This window comes from Falco punctatus, assembly GCF_963210335.1.
Source record: "Falco punctatus genome assembly, chromosome: 1".
NCBI classification, from domain to species: Eukaryota; Metazoa; Chordata; class Aves; order Falconiformes; family Falconidae; genus Falco; species Falco punctatus.
In genome coordinates, this window is record NC_137580.1 from 118,869,222 (window position 1) to 118,887,209 (window position 17,988).

The 17,988-nt window shown below is 44.6% G+C and overlaps 1 protein-coding gene across 1 annotated transcript; it reads right to left on the reverse strand.

The window, feature by feature from the left end:
- Positions 1-2,961: 2,961 nt before the first annotated feature.
- Positions 2,962-17,718, reverse strand: SRP68 (signal recognition particle 68). The gene is made up of 16 exons (XM_080393474.1): positions 17,481-17,718; positions 15,380-15,446; positions 14,719-14,832; positions 13,526-13,721; positions 12,662-12,744; positions 12,320-12,429; positions 11,868-11,950; positions 11,481-11,621; positions 8,113-8,211; positions 7,732-7,796; positions 7,243-7,402; positions 6,474-6,568; positions 6,125-6,254; positions 5,609-5,684; positions 4,732-4,784; positions 2,962-4,262 (listed from the first exon to the last, which is right to left on the reverse strand). Exons 1-16 carry the CDS (start codon positions 17,701-17,703, stop codon positions 4,035-4,037), a joined length of 1,923 nt encoding a protein of 640 aa, XP_080249600.1. The 5' UTR covers positions 17,704-17,718; the 3' UTR covers positions 2,962-4,034.
- Positions 17,719-17,988: the final 270 nt, after the last annotated feature.

Here is a 17,988-nt window from a genome sequence, read left to right on the forward strand (position 1 = left end):
GAGCGGCTGCGTGTCACCAACCTGCTCACCCGAGAAGTGAGAGCCCGGCACGAACCTTTGCTGTAGGTGTGTCCCTCCAAACCGATCAGCTCCTGGAGCGGAGTTGCTCCACGCCAAACCCTCCGAGTGCCAGGGCAGGTCCTGGGAAGAAGAGGGATCCGAGCGGTGACCCGTTTCTGAGCCGGGCTGGGGAGGTGGCTGCAGCCCACAGCTGCCCGGCGCTTCCTCGATTCGCGGCAGGGCAGGGAGGAGAAGGCAAAGCAGTCACCGAGGGCTGCTGCTGCTGCTGCTGCTGCTCCTGCCTGAGCCCCAGGAAAGCTCGGAGCACACAGGGTGAGCTAGCCCACCTCCACCGAGCAGCTTTTCAGGATCATCATCTGCCTTCAGCTCTGAGCTTCCTGTCACACACACTGGAGGCACCCACCACGCGTTCCTCCCACTGGGATCAGAAAGGGCTCCTCGGGCCGGTAAACCGACCTCCAGCTGCTCCTATGCTTAAAACCAGCCTTCCCATCCTGAAGAAAAAGAGGAGCAGCTATATACAACCAAGATCATACATTAAATCACTCTTTTAGGAGAGCAAGCTCCCAGTTTACATCCCCAGCTGAGCACCATCAGGTTATTTGTGCTTCTGGCTCCAATGGGGCCGTTGACAAGAGCCACGCAGGCGCACAGGCATCGCTCAGCAGATGCATCTTCTCCCAAGGACTACTTGGGTTTCCCACACCTAAATTCCAGGAACTGTGGCCCTTCACTGCCAGGTGCGTGCGACACAGGCTGCCAGCCGGACCCACAGCCAGCTCAAGGCAACGCAGCCGCTCACAGGGAACTCGCTGCCCGTGCTCCCCTGGGACGCTCTGATGCAGCCTGGCTTAGACAGCGATGACCTTCTCTAGTAACACAACCCCTTCGGCTTAAAATACCTGCAACTCCTCGTTTTAAGAAAGGCAGAGACTTTTAGGAGCTCCCAGGCCAGACTACAACCATCCCGCGTGTCACCTCTCATTTCTCTCTTTAAACTGCCACGTTCATCTCGTGCTCACCGTCTCTCTGATGTCCCATCAGTCCCTCGAGACCCATCCGTTGTCACCAGACCCCTCGGAGCACACTACTAGAAGTGAACATTGCCCAAGACACAGACATATCACCAATGGTGGGGCTGAGGGTCATGATGTACATCTCATTCCTATTTTAATTGACGCAGTGGTACCAGGCATGGCAAGCTCAGCCTGTAATTAAAATTCCAGTGCTAACCCAAAGATACTCCATCGGAAAAGCTGATTGAAAGCAATAATCTCGACCATTCCGCTGGAGCTTCCTGTCTGAGGGCAATCATGTGGCCTACCTGCCCATTCATTCATGGAAAAAAAGAGCAAACACTTCAAAGCAAGCCTAATGAAAGAACCGAGCAGCAAGGAAGCAGGTTTCCAAGCACCACAAACCCGTGCTCCGCATCTCGCTCCGGCTGTTTCAGGCACAACCCACCCCTGGCATTCGGGGGAATCTGTTCAGCACATCGCATCGGGCACTTCACTTGCCAGTGCCGCTCCCTCGTAACTGCTGGGTCCAAGCCCCAACTTTGCCCTTCCAAGCTCCACGGCAGGGCTAAAAGCTTCAATAAACTTTGTGAGTCTGGTTTTCAACACACAGGTGATTTGAGGGATTTTTTTTTTCCTCCTTTTTTTACATTTTTGTATTTTTTCCTAGCGCCTTCCACGTTAAGTCACAACACTGCTTACAAACCCCACTCCACTCACTTTCCATTAACATGACACCAAAACAAGTAAGCCAAGTTACCTCTCGGAGTGGTGCAAGGTGTTACCGGAGCCCTCGGGCAGAAGATCCTCCTCCAGAACTAAGTGGCCATTCTCCAGGGGTTCCACAGCCCCAGGTGATGGTGTCACCTTGATCCTCTGAATACTCTGGAGGCAGAGTGCTTGGTGTTCTCAATGCTCAACATCAACTACACGCCTCAGAGGTCAGGAATAAAACTTTATTGTTTTCAGATTTCTTATCTGTGTTCAACCGATCAGTTACCTGTCAAAAGTTGTTTGACATCAAGAGGCCAATTGCTGTTAGCTTTTTGTAACAGTAACCAATTAAAAAGTGGCCACAGTACAAGTTTCACTGGAATCAATCCAGGTATCACACAGATTTGTGGTAGGAAAGCAGAAAGGCGTTTGGTTTGCAAACCAAACAGGAGAACAGTTCTCAAAGTGATTTGATATAAAAGCTGAAAAGGAGAGAGAAGCTCAGGGTAACGTACACAGAAAGAGGTACCATGGGGCAGACGAACCAGCTGATGCCTGCGCCGGTTACTGCACGACCAGGGATCAGGGTTTATGAGGAAATCTGCCATTCAAGACCACGTTTTCTAGAAATTGTCACCTAATGATTAGATAAGTCTTCTGTGTTTCCTTCAACTCTACACTTTCCCTTCCTTTTGTAAAATCCTCCTGGCCCTTGGCATACAGAGACAAATGGAATTAGCCAGAATACCAGAAATTCCCATTGTGTTTCCATGTTGCAAAAATTAAACACAAGAAGTTCCTCCTCTTTCTCCTACTTCTTTCCAAGCACAGTCCTCTTGAAAGCTGCTTTGTACTTTGAGAACTCACAAATCAGATCAACTTGGAACAAAGAAGCAAACATTCATATTAAAATAATGGGAATTAACTCCCCCCATTCATCTGACATGCACCTTGCATGGAAAATTCCCATGACAACAACAATCCAATCATTTAAAACAGTTCTGTTTCCACCTCTATTAACTCCAATGCCTAAAAATGGAGAAACAACGCAAAGTCAGGACAACCAGTGCAGAAGAATTAAGGCAGCTAGAACAGATTGTTTCACTTTCCAGCCACAGACCGAGTGAAAACCCAAACATTGCTGGTGGAAACTTCCAAATACTTTATTTAAGAATGGTTCTGCCCATGTGCTGTGTTTCCCGCCCCCCCCCCCCCCCATTTAAATGATCACTGTTACGAAATTACCCGCATTTTGGAAGTGCCTATCACCACAGCACCTGGGCACTTTATAAAAAAAGCTGTCTGGCATGACAGAGATCTGTCACTCAAGAACTTACTGGTCTCCTGTTGCTTATTCCTCATTTCAGATGTGAATGCTGACCGAGGATGAGTAAAAAAGCAGCAGATGAACTCCAGAAAAAGATCATCTTGTTTTCAGGCAAGGTTTAGATCAGAGACAAAATTAACACCAAGAGACCCAACTTCCCATGAAGAACAAGGAGCTATTTCTAAAGCCACCCATGGAGCTAGTTTCCCAGGAGAAGGCTTGTAGGAATAGGTTCTATACTGTATTTAGGTATTTAACAAAAAGTGTATCAATAAAGAAGGATCCTGTTGGCCCAGAGTACAAATTCAGGTTATACTCCACCACAACTGGGTAACCATTAAACATTTGGTAAGGTATATGCTATCATTACGCATAAGGAAAAAGGCTCCATTTTGTCATTTCTGAATGTTACATTTTTTTAAAACAGAGGCTTCTGGGAGTCAGAAGGGAAAGAGAAGTTAGCCCCCTTGGCTACTGTTTCGTAGCCTTCGTGTAGGCAGCCTCACCTTGCTGGTTTAGTTTTGCATCTATTTCTGCCTCTGTTTCCCCATCACATCCAGATTTCTAGACCAAAATACCAAATTATAGAGTCAAATAATGGGGTGGAGAGAGGAATCAAATTGTACCTATGCCCTGGTCCATGGTACATAGATGTGTACCAGCCCCGAACAGGCCACTAGTCATAAAGCAAACTCCAGCTTCTCCAAGCAGAATGGCATTTCTCTGTGCTCCAGATTATTTTCAGCTATTTACAGTGTATGTATGTTTCTGAACAGATTGTTTGTCTTTAATACACTGGGAGAGAATGCAAGTGCACAGACATATACACAGAACACAGGGAAGAAGATGGTAGAACTTCCCTCTGTGGGTTTCAGGTGCAGATATTTGTGTCCTAGAACCTCTTGGAGCTTTTCCTTCAACACAGAATAAAACCTCTGATCCTCAGGGGGTCCTGGTTAACTTTTGAATCCAAAGATGCCCTTTATATAACCCGTGAGGCCACTCTTGGCCTTCTGCTCCACCTTGTCCTCCAGAGGTGGGAAAGCAACATGATTAAGGGCCAGGTCAAAGAACAAGGGTTTGCATGGAATGGGCTGGAAGCCCGGAGGGAAGTGCACGAGGCTGACTTGCTTGCTGACAAGAGAAGGATCCAGACAGAAAGTCTCAAACCGTTCCGAGAGTGGCTGAAAAAGACCGATGCAGAAACACAAATTAAACGTGTATCAAATCAAAGCTGACAATGGCGAAACAAGCAAAGACGATTAAATAGCAACTGGAACAACAGAAGCTGAAATTCTCTTTTGTGACATATTGGGCCCTTGACAATTATTCGAACCCCTGTCAAAGCATCACTGCAGGATCTCTGGAAAACCTTCCCTTGTGCAGGGAGAAAACTGACAGAAAAAAAAAAGATGATGCCACACTAGAAGCTGCAAGCAGCTGCCTAGCTCCTACCTAAGGGGTTCCTCTGTCAGCGACCTTCAGGACTTGCAGAATGAAAACCAGCCTAATAAAATCTCTTAAATACACTAGTCATGACCAAACTCCAGTCAGCATAACATTTCTTGAGTTGTGAGACACATTCAGGTAACAGGTTAGAAGTAATGTTCGTTAAGAACACTACTAGAATTTGCCCAGGCTCTCAGCTCTTACCTTGCCATCCTTGACCTGAGATGGAGACTCGGTCTCATGAGTATCATTTGCATCTGCAAAATTGAAGAAAAAGTGTTAAGAATAACAGGCTAGATCTTGGCATAAAGTAAGACTAACCCAGTCCTGTAAGCTTAGCTATGAACCCTGCTTTCTGGGATACAGAAGACCATACTTTCAGCAGAATCCACTGGCTTTCTAGACTAAGAGGATCACACATACTCATCTAGAGCCAACAGCTCTCCAGTAATGGAGTTTTTCCTTCGCATTGTCACAAGAAGCTCCTAAAGGAAGCACAGATTTTGAGTTAAGCGCAAAGCGGCAGATGGTAAAACCACAGCGTGGTCTGTTTAAACAGCACTAGGACAACAGAAGACAAGGCAATCCACTACTTATTTTGGGTTTCCAGCAGCAGGCACAGCAAAAGCAGCAGCCCAAGAAATCACACAGTTCATCAATACCCCCAAAGTTCTGCTAACCTGGTTGACAACTGACAAGGAGCAGAGCATCACCGCTCTCCCCTTTCTCAGCATTTCTCCCAGCTAGGCAAAACTGGGACGAATAAAGCCAACTTGTTTCCAGTAAAAATAATCAAACATTAAACACAGTGTTCTGTGCAGGTTACCAAAACAGATGCACATCTTCACGAAGTGTTTTTGCATCTCTGGGCAGGCAGCAAGATACCAAATGTCTGGTCACTGGTTGCCTAGCTGCACTACACACAGCTAGAAATGAAAGGGCGGGGGGAGCGTTACAGACATTTTCCAGAGCCGACATAGATCAGAGTGCAGTGGAAAAACCCTTGGAACTTCAGAATTTAAATAGCTGCAGAGCCATTATTCAAGAGACATTAGAGCTCTAGTATAATTCTGCAACTCACCTAATATAGCTGCTGCTTGCAAGGAGTATTTCTCTGCGTTGACTTGAGTGATCAGATCCTGAACATCAGGCAGCTCCTAGATCATCAAAAGAAAATTATTTGAGACCCTCAAATGTGCCAGTGTAAGAGTTAAGACAAAGGTCAAACCTGACAAAGAGCTAAGAAATTAAGTCCTAGTGCTGATAAGCCTTCACAGAAGAGAAAAGCTACAGTACAGTCCTTCAGGCACTACAGAAGTTGTATAATAGAAAATGCACATGTGAGAAAAAGTGGTAAATTGTTATGGAGCTGTTACAGCAAGTCTGCCTCTCCTCCAAAGCAAGCGGCCAGGTGAAGCATTTCCACATGACCAGGAAGTCTCTACCATAATATGTCAAGAAGTCACACTCACATTACTCTTCTCCCCAAAGATCAGTCTTGAATTGTAATGGCCTGACTCCTAATTGACAATAAATCCCAGGACAGAGTTTCTTCATAAACTTCAGCTCCCTTCTACTCACAGGACTGGGTTCTTACCTTCAAGCTGTTCCTATAAGCTCCGGCTCCTGACTGAACTTCACGGGCATATTTCTGCACTCTTTCGTATAAAACAAGAGCTTCGCTCCATTTCTTTACCAGGACATAGGACTGCGCAATGAAGAAACACCTGCAACAGTCAAGAGGGGATCCTTGACATGTTTGTTATCCATACCTTCTGCCAGCTCAAATGACTGATGTAACAGGAGATACTCTTAAGCAGCACCGGCCAGTTTCCCCTTCACAGAAGGGTAGTGGAAACTGCATTAAAGTCCTGTACAGAACACAGAGCTTTCAACCTTTGAAGATGTAATGCCTGCTAAAGAAAACCTGGCTGTTTCTCAGTCACCTGTAAGCTTTGTACACAAGTGTCTTCAATCCAATCTCTTTTTGGAAGTTCTTGTCCTCTTCTAGGCCAGGAAGTTGTGTCAGTTCCACGAGGTTCTGTGCAAAAGAGAGCAACAAATGCAGGCATTTTCCTATGGAATCTGCCAGAGTAAGAGAAAGCTGCCCCTTTTAACAAGTCAACAGTACACTCCCATGGAAATAGTTTCCAGTTTTCTAATTATCAGTATGCTAACTTTGTGAAGAACGCTCATTTAAACTTGTGCAAATTTGCCCTCAGGACAGATTTCCTGACAAAAAACGGAATTAGGACAAAGACTCCTCAGATTTCACATGAAGTAATTTTTTCATAAGGCATTTCCCTTTCCCATTCACAACTGCTTCAGCCACAGGCTCCCACAGTTAATAGAAAATTTATGTGAGAAACTGCTTATGAAGAACAAGTACATTTTAAGTACCTTTAACTGCTACTTTCTCCGGCCAGCAGAAGCTAAGGCAGCTATCAGGGTGCTGCATGAAATAGTTCAAAAACTATTTTTAAAACTGCATTCATGTACAACCAAGGGGACCCATTCTAGCAGCATTTTCGGTTCACAATTAGAAGGGGGGTTCTGTGTTTCACGTAGACGTCAAACATCTTCAACAAGGTGATGGGCGGTTGCTCTTCAGACTTCACAGGCAGTTCACTTGCACGGCTATATTTTCTACAATAACTTTTTGTACCAAAATTCTCCAGTTAGTATGAAGAATTACATTTGTTTCCCCACCATTACCTGCAAAATGATATCGTAAAGACGGATCAGGTCCTGAGGCCGTGGTGTGCGCTTGCCATCCTCTTCGGACCGCTGCTGCTGCAGCAGTGCCTTCTGCAGAGACTTTGCCATGCTCTCATTGCGCTTGATGGCTGTTGACAGCTTGATGTAAGTCAAATAACTAAGCAGATAAAATACCATTAGCAGACTGTCAGAACTACTCAGACATTACGCTTTGTTCTGAAAAAAATGCTCCCCCCAGTCTAAGCTGTTACTAATAGCGGGGGGGGGGGGGGGGGGGGGGGGGGGGGTATATCTGAAGGGTCAACATGAGTCTTAAGTAAAATGTTTTCAAAGCTGCATAAATCAGATCCTTATCTGTACAGTCATCCTTTGATATCTGAGAAGCCCAGAACAAAACCCCATAAAACAAAACCAAACAAAAATAAAATCCTGAGATAAGAACATGACTTCTTCACACTAGTGCAGGCAGCAATGTTTGCCTATTACCTGTGTAAGTACTGGATGTTGGACACCTTCCCAGAATCATTTTCCAAAGAGTGTTCCCGCTGTTTCTGCGGAAATTAAACAAAATACCATGTGATTCACTTAAAACTGGCAGCCAAGGGAAGAAAACATCAGAAACAACTCAAGGTTTGGGTAAATTAGGGAAGTTATAACAGACTTCCAGACAGAAGAATGAGGTCTCCTGCACTGCTATTCACTCTCTCCTGTTCTGAAGAGAATAAAATAAAACATGATAGACACTTCTGCAGCTTTTTATTAAATAAATCACAGTCACATCTATTGTTAAGCACCTTTAACAATAACAGATCTGTCCCAAAGAAATGCTATGTTGTTGAAAGTAAAACACTGATGTTTGCTGCTTACCTGGTCTGGTTTCAGATCTTCCCGAACAGCCTGAATGGCATCTCTACACTCACTGAGTAAAGATTCAAACAAACGTTCCTTTGTCTCCTCATTTTCTGCCTAAGAGCAAAGGGAAGTTAAGACAGATATCATAAATTTTTGTCTTTTGCGTCCCACGATGCAAGAATTAACTGAGGAGATTTAAACAAATTTAAACCCAAATTATGGCTTTTAAGATCCATGGATAGCTAGAACTCCAATCTGTAGCTGCCTGCAGTACGTTCAAGGGGACAAACTGTCCAAAAAACTGTAGCAGCAGTGAAGGCCTAGTGCACACAGCTCTGAGCACCTCCTCCCTGCAACAGCTACCTCCCCAGCACCTCCCTTCCCTTCCAGGATGGCACCCACATTGCTCCGAGAAAGCTGAGGCTGGACTGCACTGTGGGAAAGGCCCTGTAACAGAAGAGCTAAGCATTACTGCCCTGGCAAACTACCAATGTAGACTGCTTTTGTTATGCTGACTTAATTTTTCTCACGTGGTAAGAACGTGCAGATGATTATCTTCTCTGCACTCCCAGTCTAGTAATGCTCACGGTGGCAATAATTTGTTTGAAGCATTTTTAAAAGTAACCCTGTATTTTAGTAGCAGGAGTCACCGAGTGCTTTTCTGCTGTCACCACAAATTTTGTCAAAAAATGAAGCAGCTTTTGGCCTTCTGCCCCAGAAACAAAATTCGACGACCAACTTTTGAAAAACAGGTTGAAGCTTGACCTCTAATGGACTGGCATATCATGTACCTCATTAAACAATGCACCCAAAACCAAACTCCCATTCAGGTGACAGAGACAGTAAACAGATGGGGATCACAAAACAAAAAAAAAGAAACAAAAAAGGAAAAAACCACCCAGAAACAAACCTCAACCTTAGTAATCAAAGGAGGGCTTAAAGCGTATCAGCACTGTGTTATATTGCTTCCGTGTCATGTAATAGCATAAGATGAACTTTGCTGCAACAAATTTGCAATTGTTCAAATGAATAAAAAAACTGCCTAAAAACATGCTCACTCATTTGCCTCCTGTAGAGAGCTCTACCGTCTCTGCCTCTCCTCAGGTTTGCAAGCCCGTTAAGGAATGTTATTTTTACTCCCTCACAAAGCCTCAGGTATCTCGACCTGAGATGAAGGCATTTTTTGGGTTTGGTGGTTTTTGGTTGTTATTTTTTTTAAGAAAGATTTGCTGCAAGAATTTTTTAAGGTGGGACTGACTACTGAGAATAACCAGAGACGAGTCTGACAGCATTCTCAACCTCACCCAGAGGAGCACAGCAATTTCACTGTACGCACAAAAATGAAAACAGACATAGCTGGATCATCAGTCAAGCACAAACAGGGAAAGGGTTGGGCTGTGCAATGAAACAAAGGCTTTCCTTTCTAAGCAAAGCCTCCTAAGGTTAAGCTGATTCTACGCATAAGTACACATATGTTCTGATTTGGGAGATATCACATCATAAAACCAGCATACAAGTGCAACAGCTGGTTATTCAAGTGCCCCGATAGAACAGCACACGTTCACCTTAAAGGGATCAAGGGAACTGATCCCACTTAATCCACTTCTGAAAGTCTAGGGGTGCTCACTTCTAATTTCTTCTTTGTTCCAAAACACTGTGTATCATCTCTGAAAGTTATTACCACCCATTTCTGTTACAGTCCTAGTTACCAGAGATGACCACAGAATCCTTGAGGCAATACCAGACAGGAGCACACTTCCGTTGCTCTGCCCTTTAGCCTTCTCACTTCTACCTGGTTAGTCAACGGGGCCCCTTAAAGTCATCCAAGTCTACAAAAGGGCTGATATAAGTAATTTTAAGCTTGGATTTCTATGTCAATTTGGCTTATTTATTCTGTTTCTCCTATTACCAGTAAGATACTGAAAGCAACGGTATAATTGCACTGAAAATCTTGATTTTTACACAAAACTCACATTTGTGTTCGCTTCTAATCAAACCCTGAAGAGCACTGCTGTTCTGTTAGGGTTCCAACTTAGTGAAGACTAGCAGAAATGTGCCAAAGATCCCAGAAACCACAATGCATCCAGCTGAAGCTGAACTGCCCATCACAGCTGACACAGCAACTGCAGAACTGCTTTCAAAAGGCCAACTTTTAGCCCTCTGGGAATGTAAATACTGCTGCTGCGTGCTCAGCTCTCACCATTACTAGTTGTGACCTGGTAGCACAGAACTCCTCTGTTTAGTGAGGGCTTCCAAAGAACACAAAGCAAGATGAAAACAAATTCACATCACTGTTCTGCCAGAGCTTTATGGAACAAAGAGGGCCGACTGCTAGCCTGGCAGGGTGGAAATTAGACAAGGGAACATGGAACTCTAAGCTGCACTTCCACCTCCTGGCCATACCGATGTATTACCTACAAAAAAATATAAATTCAGCAACATACAATTTGTAACGTTACAACAAAAACTGGTTAACCCTAATGTTTTCTACCCAGCCATACCATGTTTATCCTACTCACGCTATCTTCTTAGCACTGTCTCCTGCTGTGGCCCACTTGCCTTATACCTTTGTAGGGTTTTCATTTTATGATTTAGATTTCTATTTATCATTATTCTGGTGATAAACGATTTTTAAGGCTGCAAAAATCCCATCTTTTGTAGTGACAATTGTTACTAAAGATCCTTTCGCTGCCTTTTCAAACAGCAATGGTGCCCTATGCAGCCACTGGGAAGCAGAATGCACCATCTGGGCACCGTTTCCAAGGAAAAAGTCCCATGTGGAAAACTTGGCTGCAATACTAAAGACATGCATAGCATGTGCCATTACAAGTGTTTCAGAACTATTACATTGGAAATTGATTCATTCAGTAACCCTCTTCCTGCTTCTGAGGATTTACATAAGTCAGGAAGAGACTGCTATAAATCTCATAGCACCTGTTTCACCTGGCAAATTGCTTTTTGTTGCTGAAAAACTTGATCGATATACATCTTTTTTCTTCTGGTTGCTCTGAAGTCAGAGCATTTAAGCAAGATACTTAAAAGAAATCAGAACAGTAATTCAAAACCAGTTACTCTTAAAATTTCTGAGTGACTTACAAGTAATAACGGTTATCAACCTGCCACTGAAAGGAGCACAGAATGTTCAAAAGAGCAGTAATACTCAGAACAGATCTCCCAGACTACCAGTTAGTAGATTGTGGGAGCCACCCCCAGCTGACACTTCAGCTTTGGGTTTTAGTCAATATTCCCACTTTTACTTTTAGCCTTCCAGCCCCATGTTTGACAAAATGCCTTTAGTCCAAGCATCATGTATTATCTTGCACACTGAAGGAAAGAGGACAGTTAGAACGCTGGCACTGGTGATGGTTTTGTTTCTGGGTTACCTGAACAATCGCTGCTTCGTTGTCTGCCAGCCCCAGCAAGAAGATCCTCACTTTGTCTATCTTCACTGGAACAGTTCTTCCTCTCCACTCCACCTCGCTCATCGTGGCTGCCTGCTTCGCTCGAGTTTGGGTAATCAAAGCCTGCAGAGAACAGACTTAATTTAACAAGCTTGAACTTTAAGGTATCCAATACTGAACCTTTCAAATTCACGATAGACTTGACTTCTGAAATCAAAGGACTTTTTAGGAAAGTGTGGTTTCCCATAGAGCCCACGCTTGCTTGCTCACTGCCGACATGTTTTGGCTCTCGACTGGTGTGCTGCAGCAATATTTGTGTTCAACAGAGTGATAATGAATGTTTCAACTTGAATCATGCAGTTAAGTTACCTCCAGTTTTTCTGCAAGAAGACCTTCAGTGCCACCAGACCTCAGTCTCATCTGCATCAACTCATTCATGGCAGACTGGTCACCTGAAAGAATTAACAAATCAAGATCACATTTCCATCCCAGTTCACAAATTATTTTAATACAGAAAAGCTAATCAATAGATTTTATACTAGCAACTTGGGATAAATAGAATAAATTTGCAATTTCATTCTGACTTCATAAGCAAACTAATGCAAAATGGCATTTTGTCTTTATACATAAAACCACATGCACTGTTGCACAATGACTGTATTTCTCCAGTGCTAAACGGACCCAGAATGTGTGCAGAATTTGCCCAAAACATTATGGACTCATGACACTTGGACCAGTATTTAATTATCAAGTCAATATTCCTTTCCTGTGAACAAGCTTTGCTCTTTGTTGGTGACAAGGTACTCCCTCCCTTTCCTTACCAATATTATAGGCACAGTAGCGAATGTTGGGTGAGATCTCTTCCACACGCTGGTTATACAGCACAGCTTGTTCTTCTGTGAAAGCATTAGCCAGTTTTTCATATATGGTCCTACAGCAAAGAATAAACATTAACACTGCAATAGGTGTTGATTTGTGAGATGTTATCTTAAGGGAAGAGTTTGTGTCTCTACTCTGTCGGATGGTTATTTCTTCAGCAGTACCTCCTAGTTAAGTGCACAATTAACTAAACAACTCAGAGTTGCTGTATGTACAATATATAAACTTACCAGACTGATCCAGTATTATTTGCTAAATGAAGCCAGTAAAGTGGGGGAACTCACTTGCATTTGTTGAAAGCCTCCATTGCTGCCTTCCACTCCTGGTGTTCAAAACGAAGCATTCCTGTGAGGTAAGCCATGTACGCCTGCAGACAGTGCAAGGGCAAGTTATTTCCCCAAGACAGACAGTCCAGTTTGCACAACCTTTAGTATGAAGGCTGCTGCAATGCCTACAGTTAAGTGCCTAAGCCTTGCCCTATTCATCTGGTCTTTCCACAGAAGACAGCTGATTTGGATTACGGGTTAAGAGCTACCTGCCTTTTTTTTCTTTTAACTGACATTGCTACATTTCTAAGGAGACAAAATGAAAGATGTTTCTTGCTTGCTATGCAATCAAACATGGCCCACTGACATCACAAAACTTTTTCCCCCCCAAGCAATAAGCTACAAAACAGCAGTTTAAATTAACCAAGTATACCATTGCAGCTCCTTGTTCACAGAGGCCAATATCACAACACAGCTGCTTTCTATGTTCCATGAACCAAAGCTACAATCGCTCTAGGTGGCTACTTTAGGGCACTTAAGAACAGATAAGCACAGTTTCTTAAGCTGTGTTGCATCACTTTAGCCTCAATTCTTTTTTTTTTTATTAAACGATTGTCCTTGCTTTGAAGAATAGTAATTAGATACACTTAATAAACTCCTAAAAACCAAGTCCTCATCTTGGCTGGTGCCACTGGTTATTTCTGCAATTCCAGCAGCTGCATTAACAGTAAGTCCAAGCCATTCAAAGGGAGACATTATCCAGTTCGAAAATTAGTCAATTTTGATTATCTATTGCTAGATGAGAATAATCTCTTCAACCAATATCCAAAGGTTTCTTGTTCAGCTTTTGCTGTAAAACAAGAGCAACGTATCAGTGGTTACCTGAGCTTCCAGCTTTGTTTTGGCATCCACCCGGTTACTTTCACACAGTCGTTCCAGCTCCTCAGCATGCTTCACAGCTTTGCGCAGGCGAGACAGCAAGTGAAACCGTTTGCGAGGCTCTGTGTTTGCTTCCTGTTTCAGCTGCATGGCGTAACTCCAGGCTCTCTCTGCATCCATCAGAATCAACAGCAAATACCTAAAGGGCAAAGGAAAACTAATGAAAAATAATGACATTCAAACAAGTATTACCACATCACCACTAGTTCTTTGCCATATGATCTGCAAAGTTTGGTAACAAAAGTTTAGCTTGGTTAGTAAGAGGTAGATGCTTTTATTTCTTAACTTTCCAAGTGCACAAATTCCTATTACTCCTAACTGTTTTCTACTGTATTTCTCACTACAGAAATGTAATTACCCAACCGAGGGAGAGAATACGGTATCACTCTGTAGCGCCACAAGACGTTGCAATGACAAGGGAATTATGATTTAAGGTCACTCTTGGTTTACCCATATTGGAACACTGGTTCAATACAGGTAAACATGTCTGCTTTCCCATCAGCTAATGCTATAATGCATCTGGCTTCATAACAAAACAGGTGAAGACAACAGCATGTTTTCTTTTCCCCACAACAAAAGAGGAGACAGCAGACATTTCAATTGTTTCTAGAAGACAGGAAATGAGCCCAAGATCTTGGCTATTCTCTACATATTCTGTCAGACAAGCATTCTGCCAAATTCTGAAAATCTAAGTAAAACCTGCAATCCAGTATTTCTGTTCAAAGGGAAGGAATAATGTCTCCAGCCTTGCTAGCTACACCCTTTACATTACCAGCATTTACAAGGCTACCTTACAACAGATCTGAATAAGCATTTCCTCCTTAATATCGAAGTAGTTTAGCGATTATGAGAAGAACCCATTTTAGCAACTATGAGGGAAGAGACAGAACTGGCTGTTGCTGCTCCCTCTTCTCCTACTTGTTCACGTGATGAAGCAGGATCTGAACAGTGCCTCTTCCTCCTGCACTGCAACCTGAACTTTCATCTTTTATTGGTATCAACAACATACATCTCTAAAAGAAACATTTCTGAGTATATTTTACAGAACAGTTTTCCACCACATCACACGCAATTACCGAAATGAAAGAAACTATTCACTTATATACCGAATGCTCGATTCCATCCAGTGACTGTACCTGTTGTCTGAGAGAATCTCCTCAGTTACTTTCTTCCCAGTGAACTTGTGCCTGTTTCCCATCTTGAAGTTGAGAGTTTTACGGAGCCGCCTTAGCCTGCGGGAGCAATAACCCCTAAAGAAAAGATGTTCACAGTCAGTTTGCCCAAAGAACAACTTTGCTTCTGTTTGCTGCTCTCTCCCACCAGAAAAAAAAAAAAAGGACTAAAGGCTGTGACAGGCAATGTTTTAACAACTAAGAATGCCATATATGACATACAGTAAGAGGTAGTTCAGAAACTACCTGTAAGCCAACAGCTAGCAGAATACAAGAAACATAGTAAGACATGTAATAATTTTTAATCTGGAAAAATCTAATTGCTTTATGTATGTTTATTGAACGCTCAGTTCTGGAAGAGTATAGCGATTATCAGTGAGGAGTTAACAAACAAGCTCTTAAAAGGCAATAGAGAAACAAGAGCCAGCCTGTACCCTCCTAAATGGAACAGTCACAGCACATCACATCTAATGAAAAAAAGCATACATTGCTTCACACAACGCACCCTATGAAGGGGTATTTACTTGGCAGATCATTTTTGTTGCCTGCTACAGTGGATTTACATTTTATATGAAGTTAGCCAAGACGCACCAGTGACTCCAAGACACGCACACTGTTTACTAACCTGTACCTCTGGAAGTCTCCGTGTCTTAAACCGTGCTGCTGCTGAGACTCCTTCACAATCTGAAGGACTGCAATTTGTGTTAAGGCAGATAGACAGAACTGTAACCAGTTCTGTTATTTTGGCGTAGAATGAAGAAGGGAACCCTATAGGTTCCATTAAACAAACGTACTTCGGACAGAGCAGCACCCAAAAACATCGTAAAAACAAAAAGCTGAGAGAACTGATGGTCCTAAAAGACCTCACGCCTTCACTGCTTACTTCAGAGCTTTATGACTGCCAAGGCCAGGACTAAAACATACCACAAGCACTTCGTCTTACAAGCCACCATTAGAATCTTGCTGTTGCTAGAGCTCGTTTCAAGATAAGCTATGCCAACAGACACATCTAGGCTAATAGAACTGACTACCCTAGCTACACTATACCGCCTCCGCAATCACACTTGTGACACAGTTTTGTTGGCAAAATTGAAAGAGAGAACAGCTTTCCAGCCCTTAAACATGCCATCTCTCAGGAAAATAAGTACACTGAACAGAAACACTGCTGCCTTCCTGATGCAGCTTCCACAAACTGCTTTCGGACAGAAAACCTCATAAGAGCTTATGGGAAGTATTCAGGGGGCTTATTTTCTACCCAATTTTTCAACACATTTCCAGTCTTCCTGCGTATTACTGTAACAAGTACCCTCTGACAGAATGCACTGCCTGTGACTTGCAGTAGCATCCCTATCCATCCAGTATCTGCATGACTTTCATCCAGTCTCTACAGTCTTTAGCATATTTGCCCATTTCCGAGCATCCTGTACTTACTTTATTCACTTAGTTATGCTACCAAATAAAATCACGCTGTATTCTAGTAAGTCAGCTGATGTTTTTAACTCAGTTTGCAAGGCAAATTATTTTGTAATATAAAGTCTCCATCATAAACAAGAACTCTCCGTGCTGTATGCTTTATACCCCAGAATTTCCTTTACGCTTTACCAAGAAGCCTTAAGAAAACCCCACAAAACCAGAACCAGACTATACAATGACCCCACCAAAAGAAATACTAATTCTATACCTAGAGAAAAAGAAGCTACCAGACTTAACGTTTAGAAGAGCAGATGCCTATTAAAGTGTTTTCTTGGAATTACACCTAAAAGAAAGTCTCTTTAGTTTAAGTACTAAAAAACTGCATTCACAGTTATTATACTGAATTAGTTCGCACTTGTAGAACAGAAGTCATACTGCAATGTCTCAACACAGCGATCCCTGTTCTTGCTGTCTACCTAAGGGTTTTTTTCAGACTGTTTTTTATCCTGTGCAACTACTCACTGAATTCATATCCCCTATATTACTTAGTTTTTCATTGACCTAGATGTTCCTAACATTATCGGGGCAAATGTCCACATCTCACTCAAGTTACCAACTTTACAACACCTGCTACACACTAAATGGAAAACTGCAACCTTATTTCATTTGGGTTTTCCTCTTACCCAGAAGATAAAACTCAGCTCAACCACAGCTGTGCAGCTGGACTAGTTTCACATGAAAGTTTCACATGCAAAAATGCCACTAGCTTTTACGTGCCGCATCAGATTCTAGAAGCGCTAAATCTGAAGGAGCCAGTTTGCCATCTCAGCATATTTGTTAAGATTTATTTTGCCCATTGTTGCCCACTTCAGCCATTAATACTACCACCAGCAGACTGCTGACAGCCTACTCTCATCTAAAGCCCGCAGCCTAGCACAGAGTTCTGCTTTGAAGGCTGACGACAGCTGCCACACGGTTCGAAAGAAACTGCAAAGGTAAAGAATAAACCCACAGTTCAGAGACGGACAGCGGACTCCCCTGTTTCACCCAAACCAAACCCCCACCGCCAGGGCCGGCCGGGACCGCGGGGCTCACAGCCCGGCTCCGCCTGAGGCCCCGCAGCCTGCGCCCACCCGCCGCCCCGGCACAGGGCAGTGCAGCCCCGCCGCCCCCTCCCGCGGGGAAGCCGAGTGGGCCGTGCCCGCCCGCCCGCGGCCTGAGCCCCGCGCTCCCCACCGCGGCCGCCACATCCCGCCGCCCACGGGGCCGGGCCTGCCACGTCCCCCCTCCGCCGCCGCCGCGGCACAGGATACTCTCCAGGCCCAGGCTGTCGCCGAAGTTACCGGCCTGCGGCCCGGTCGGCCTCTCGTTCTCCTTGTTCTCCTCCGCGCCGCTGCTGCCGCCACCGCCGCCGCCACCTCCCGCCCCGCCGCGACCCCCGCCGGCGCCCTGCCGCTCCGCCGCCATCTTGTGCGCGAGCCGCCGCCGCCGCGCTGCATCATGGGCCGGGGGAGGGGAGGCGCGCGCCGAGGCCATGACGAGCGCGGCCGCCGCGGGGGCGGATGGGATACGGGAGGATGGGGGGGGGGGGGGGGCGGGGATGGCTCCCGGGGGGGGTGAGCCGGGGGCGTGCTCGCCCCCCGGGATCGCACAGGGTTTAGTGACATTCCTCGGGATCGAGCCCTCCTGCCCCTGCCCCCCTCACGCGCTCCGGGGCTGCCCCCCCGCCCCCCCCCCCCCCCAGGATTGGGGTCCGCAGCCCTGTCCCCCTCCTCTACCTCAAGGCTGAGTCACCAGGATAAACCCCCTAGCCCTGACCCC

What these genes read in the sequence shown, in the direction of transcription:
- SRP68 (XM_080393474.1), bottom strand. Translation starts at nt 17,703, where the DNA reads ATGGCCTCGGCGCGCGCCTCCCCTCCCCCGGCCCATGATGCAGCGCGG. An exon ending in AAACAAAGCTGGAAGCTCAG is followed by an intron (nt 12,745 to 13,525) that starts GTAACCACTGAT and finishes CACTGTCTGCAG; the next exon opens with GCGTACATGGCTTACCTCAC. An exon ending in TTTACGATATCATTTTGCAG is followed by an intron (nt 6,569 to 7,242) that starts GTAATGGTGGGG and finishes TCTTTTGCACAG; the next exon opens with AACCTCGTGGAACTGACACA.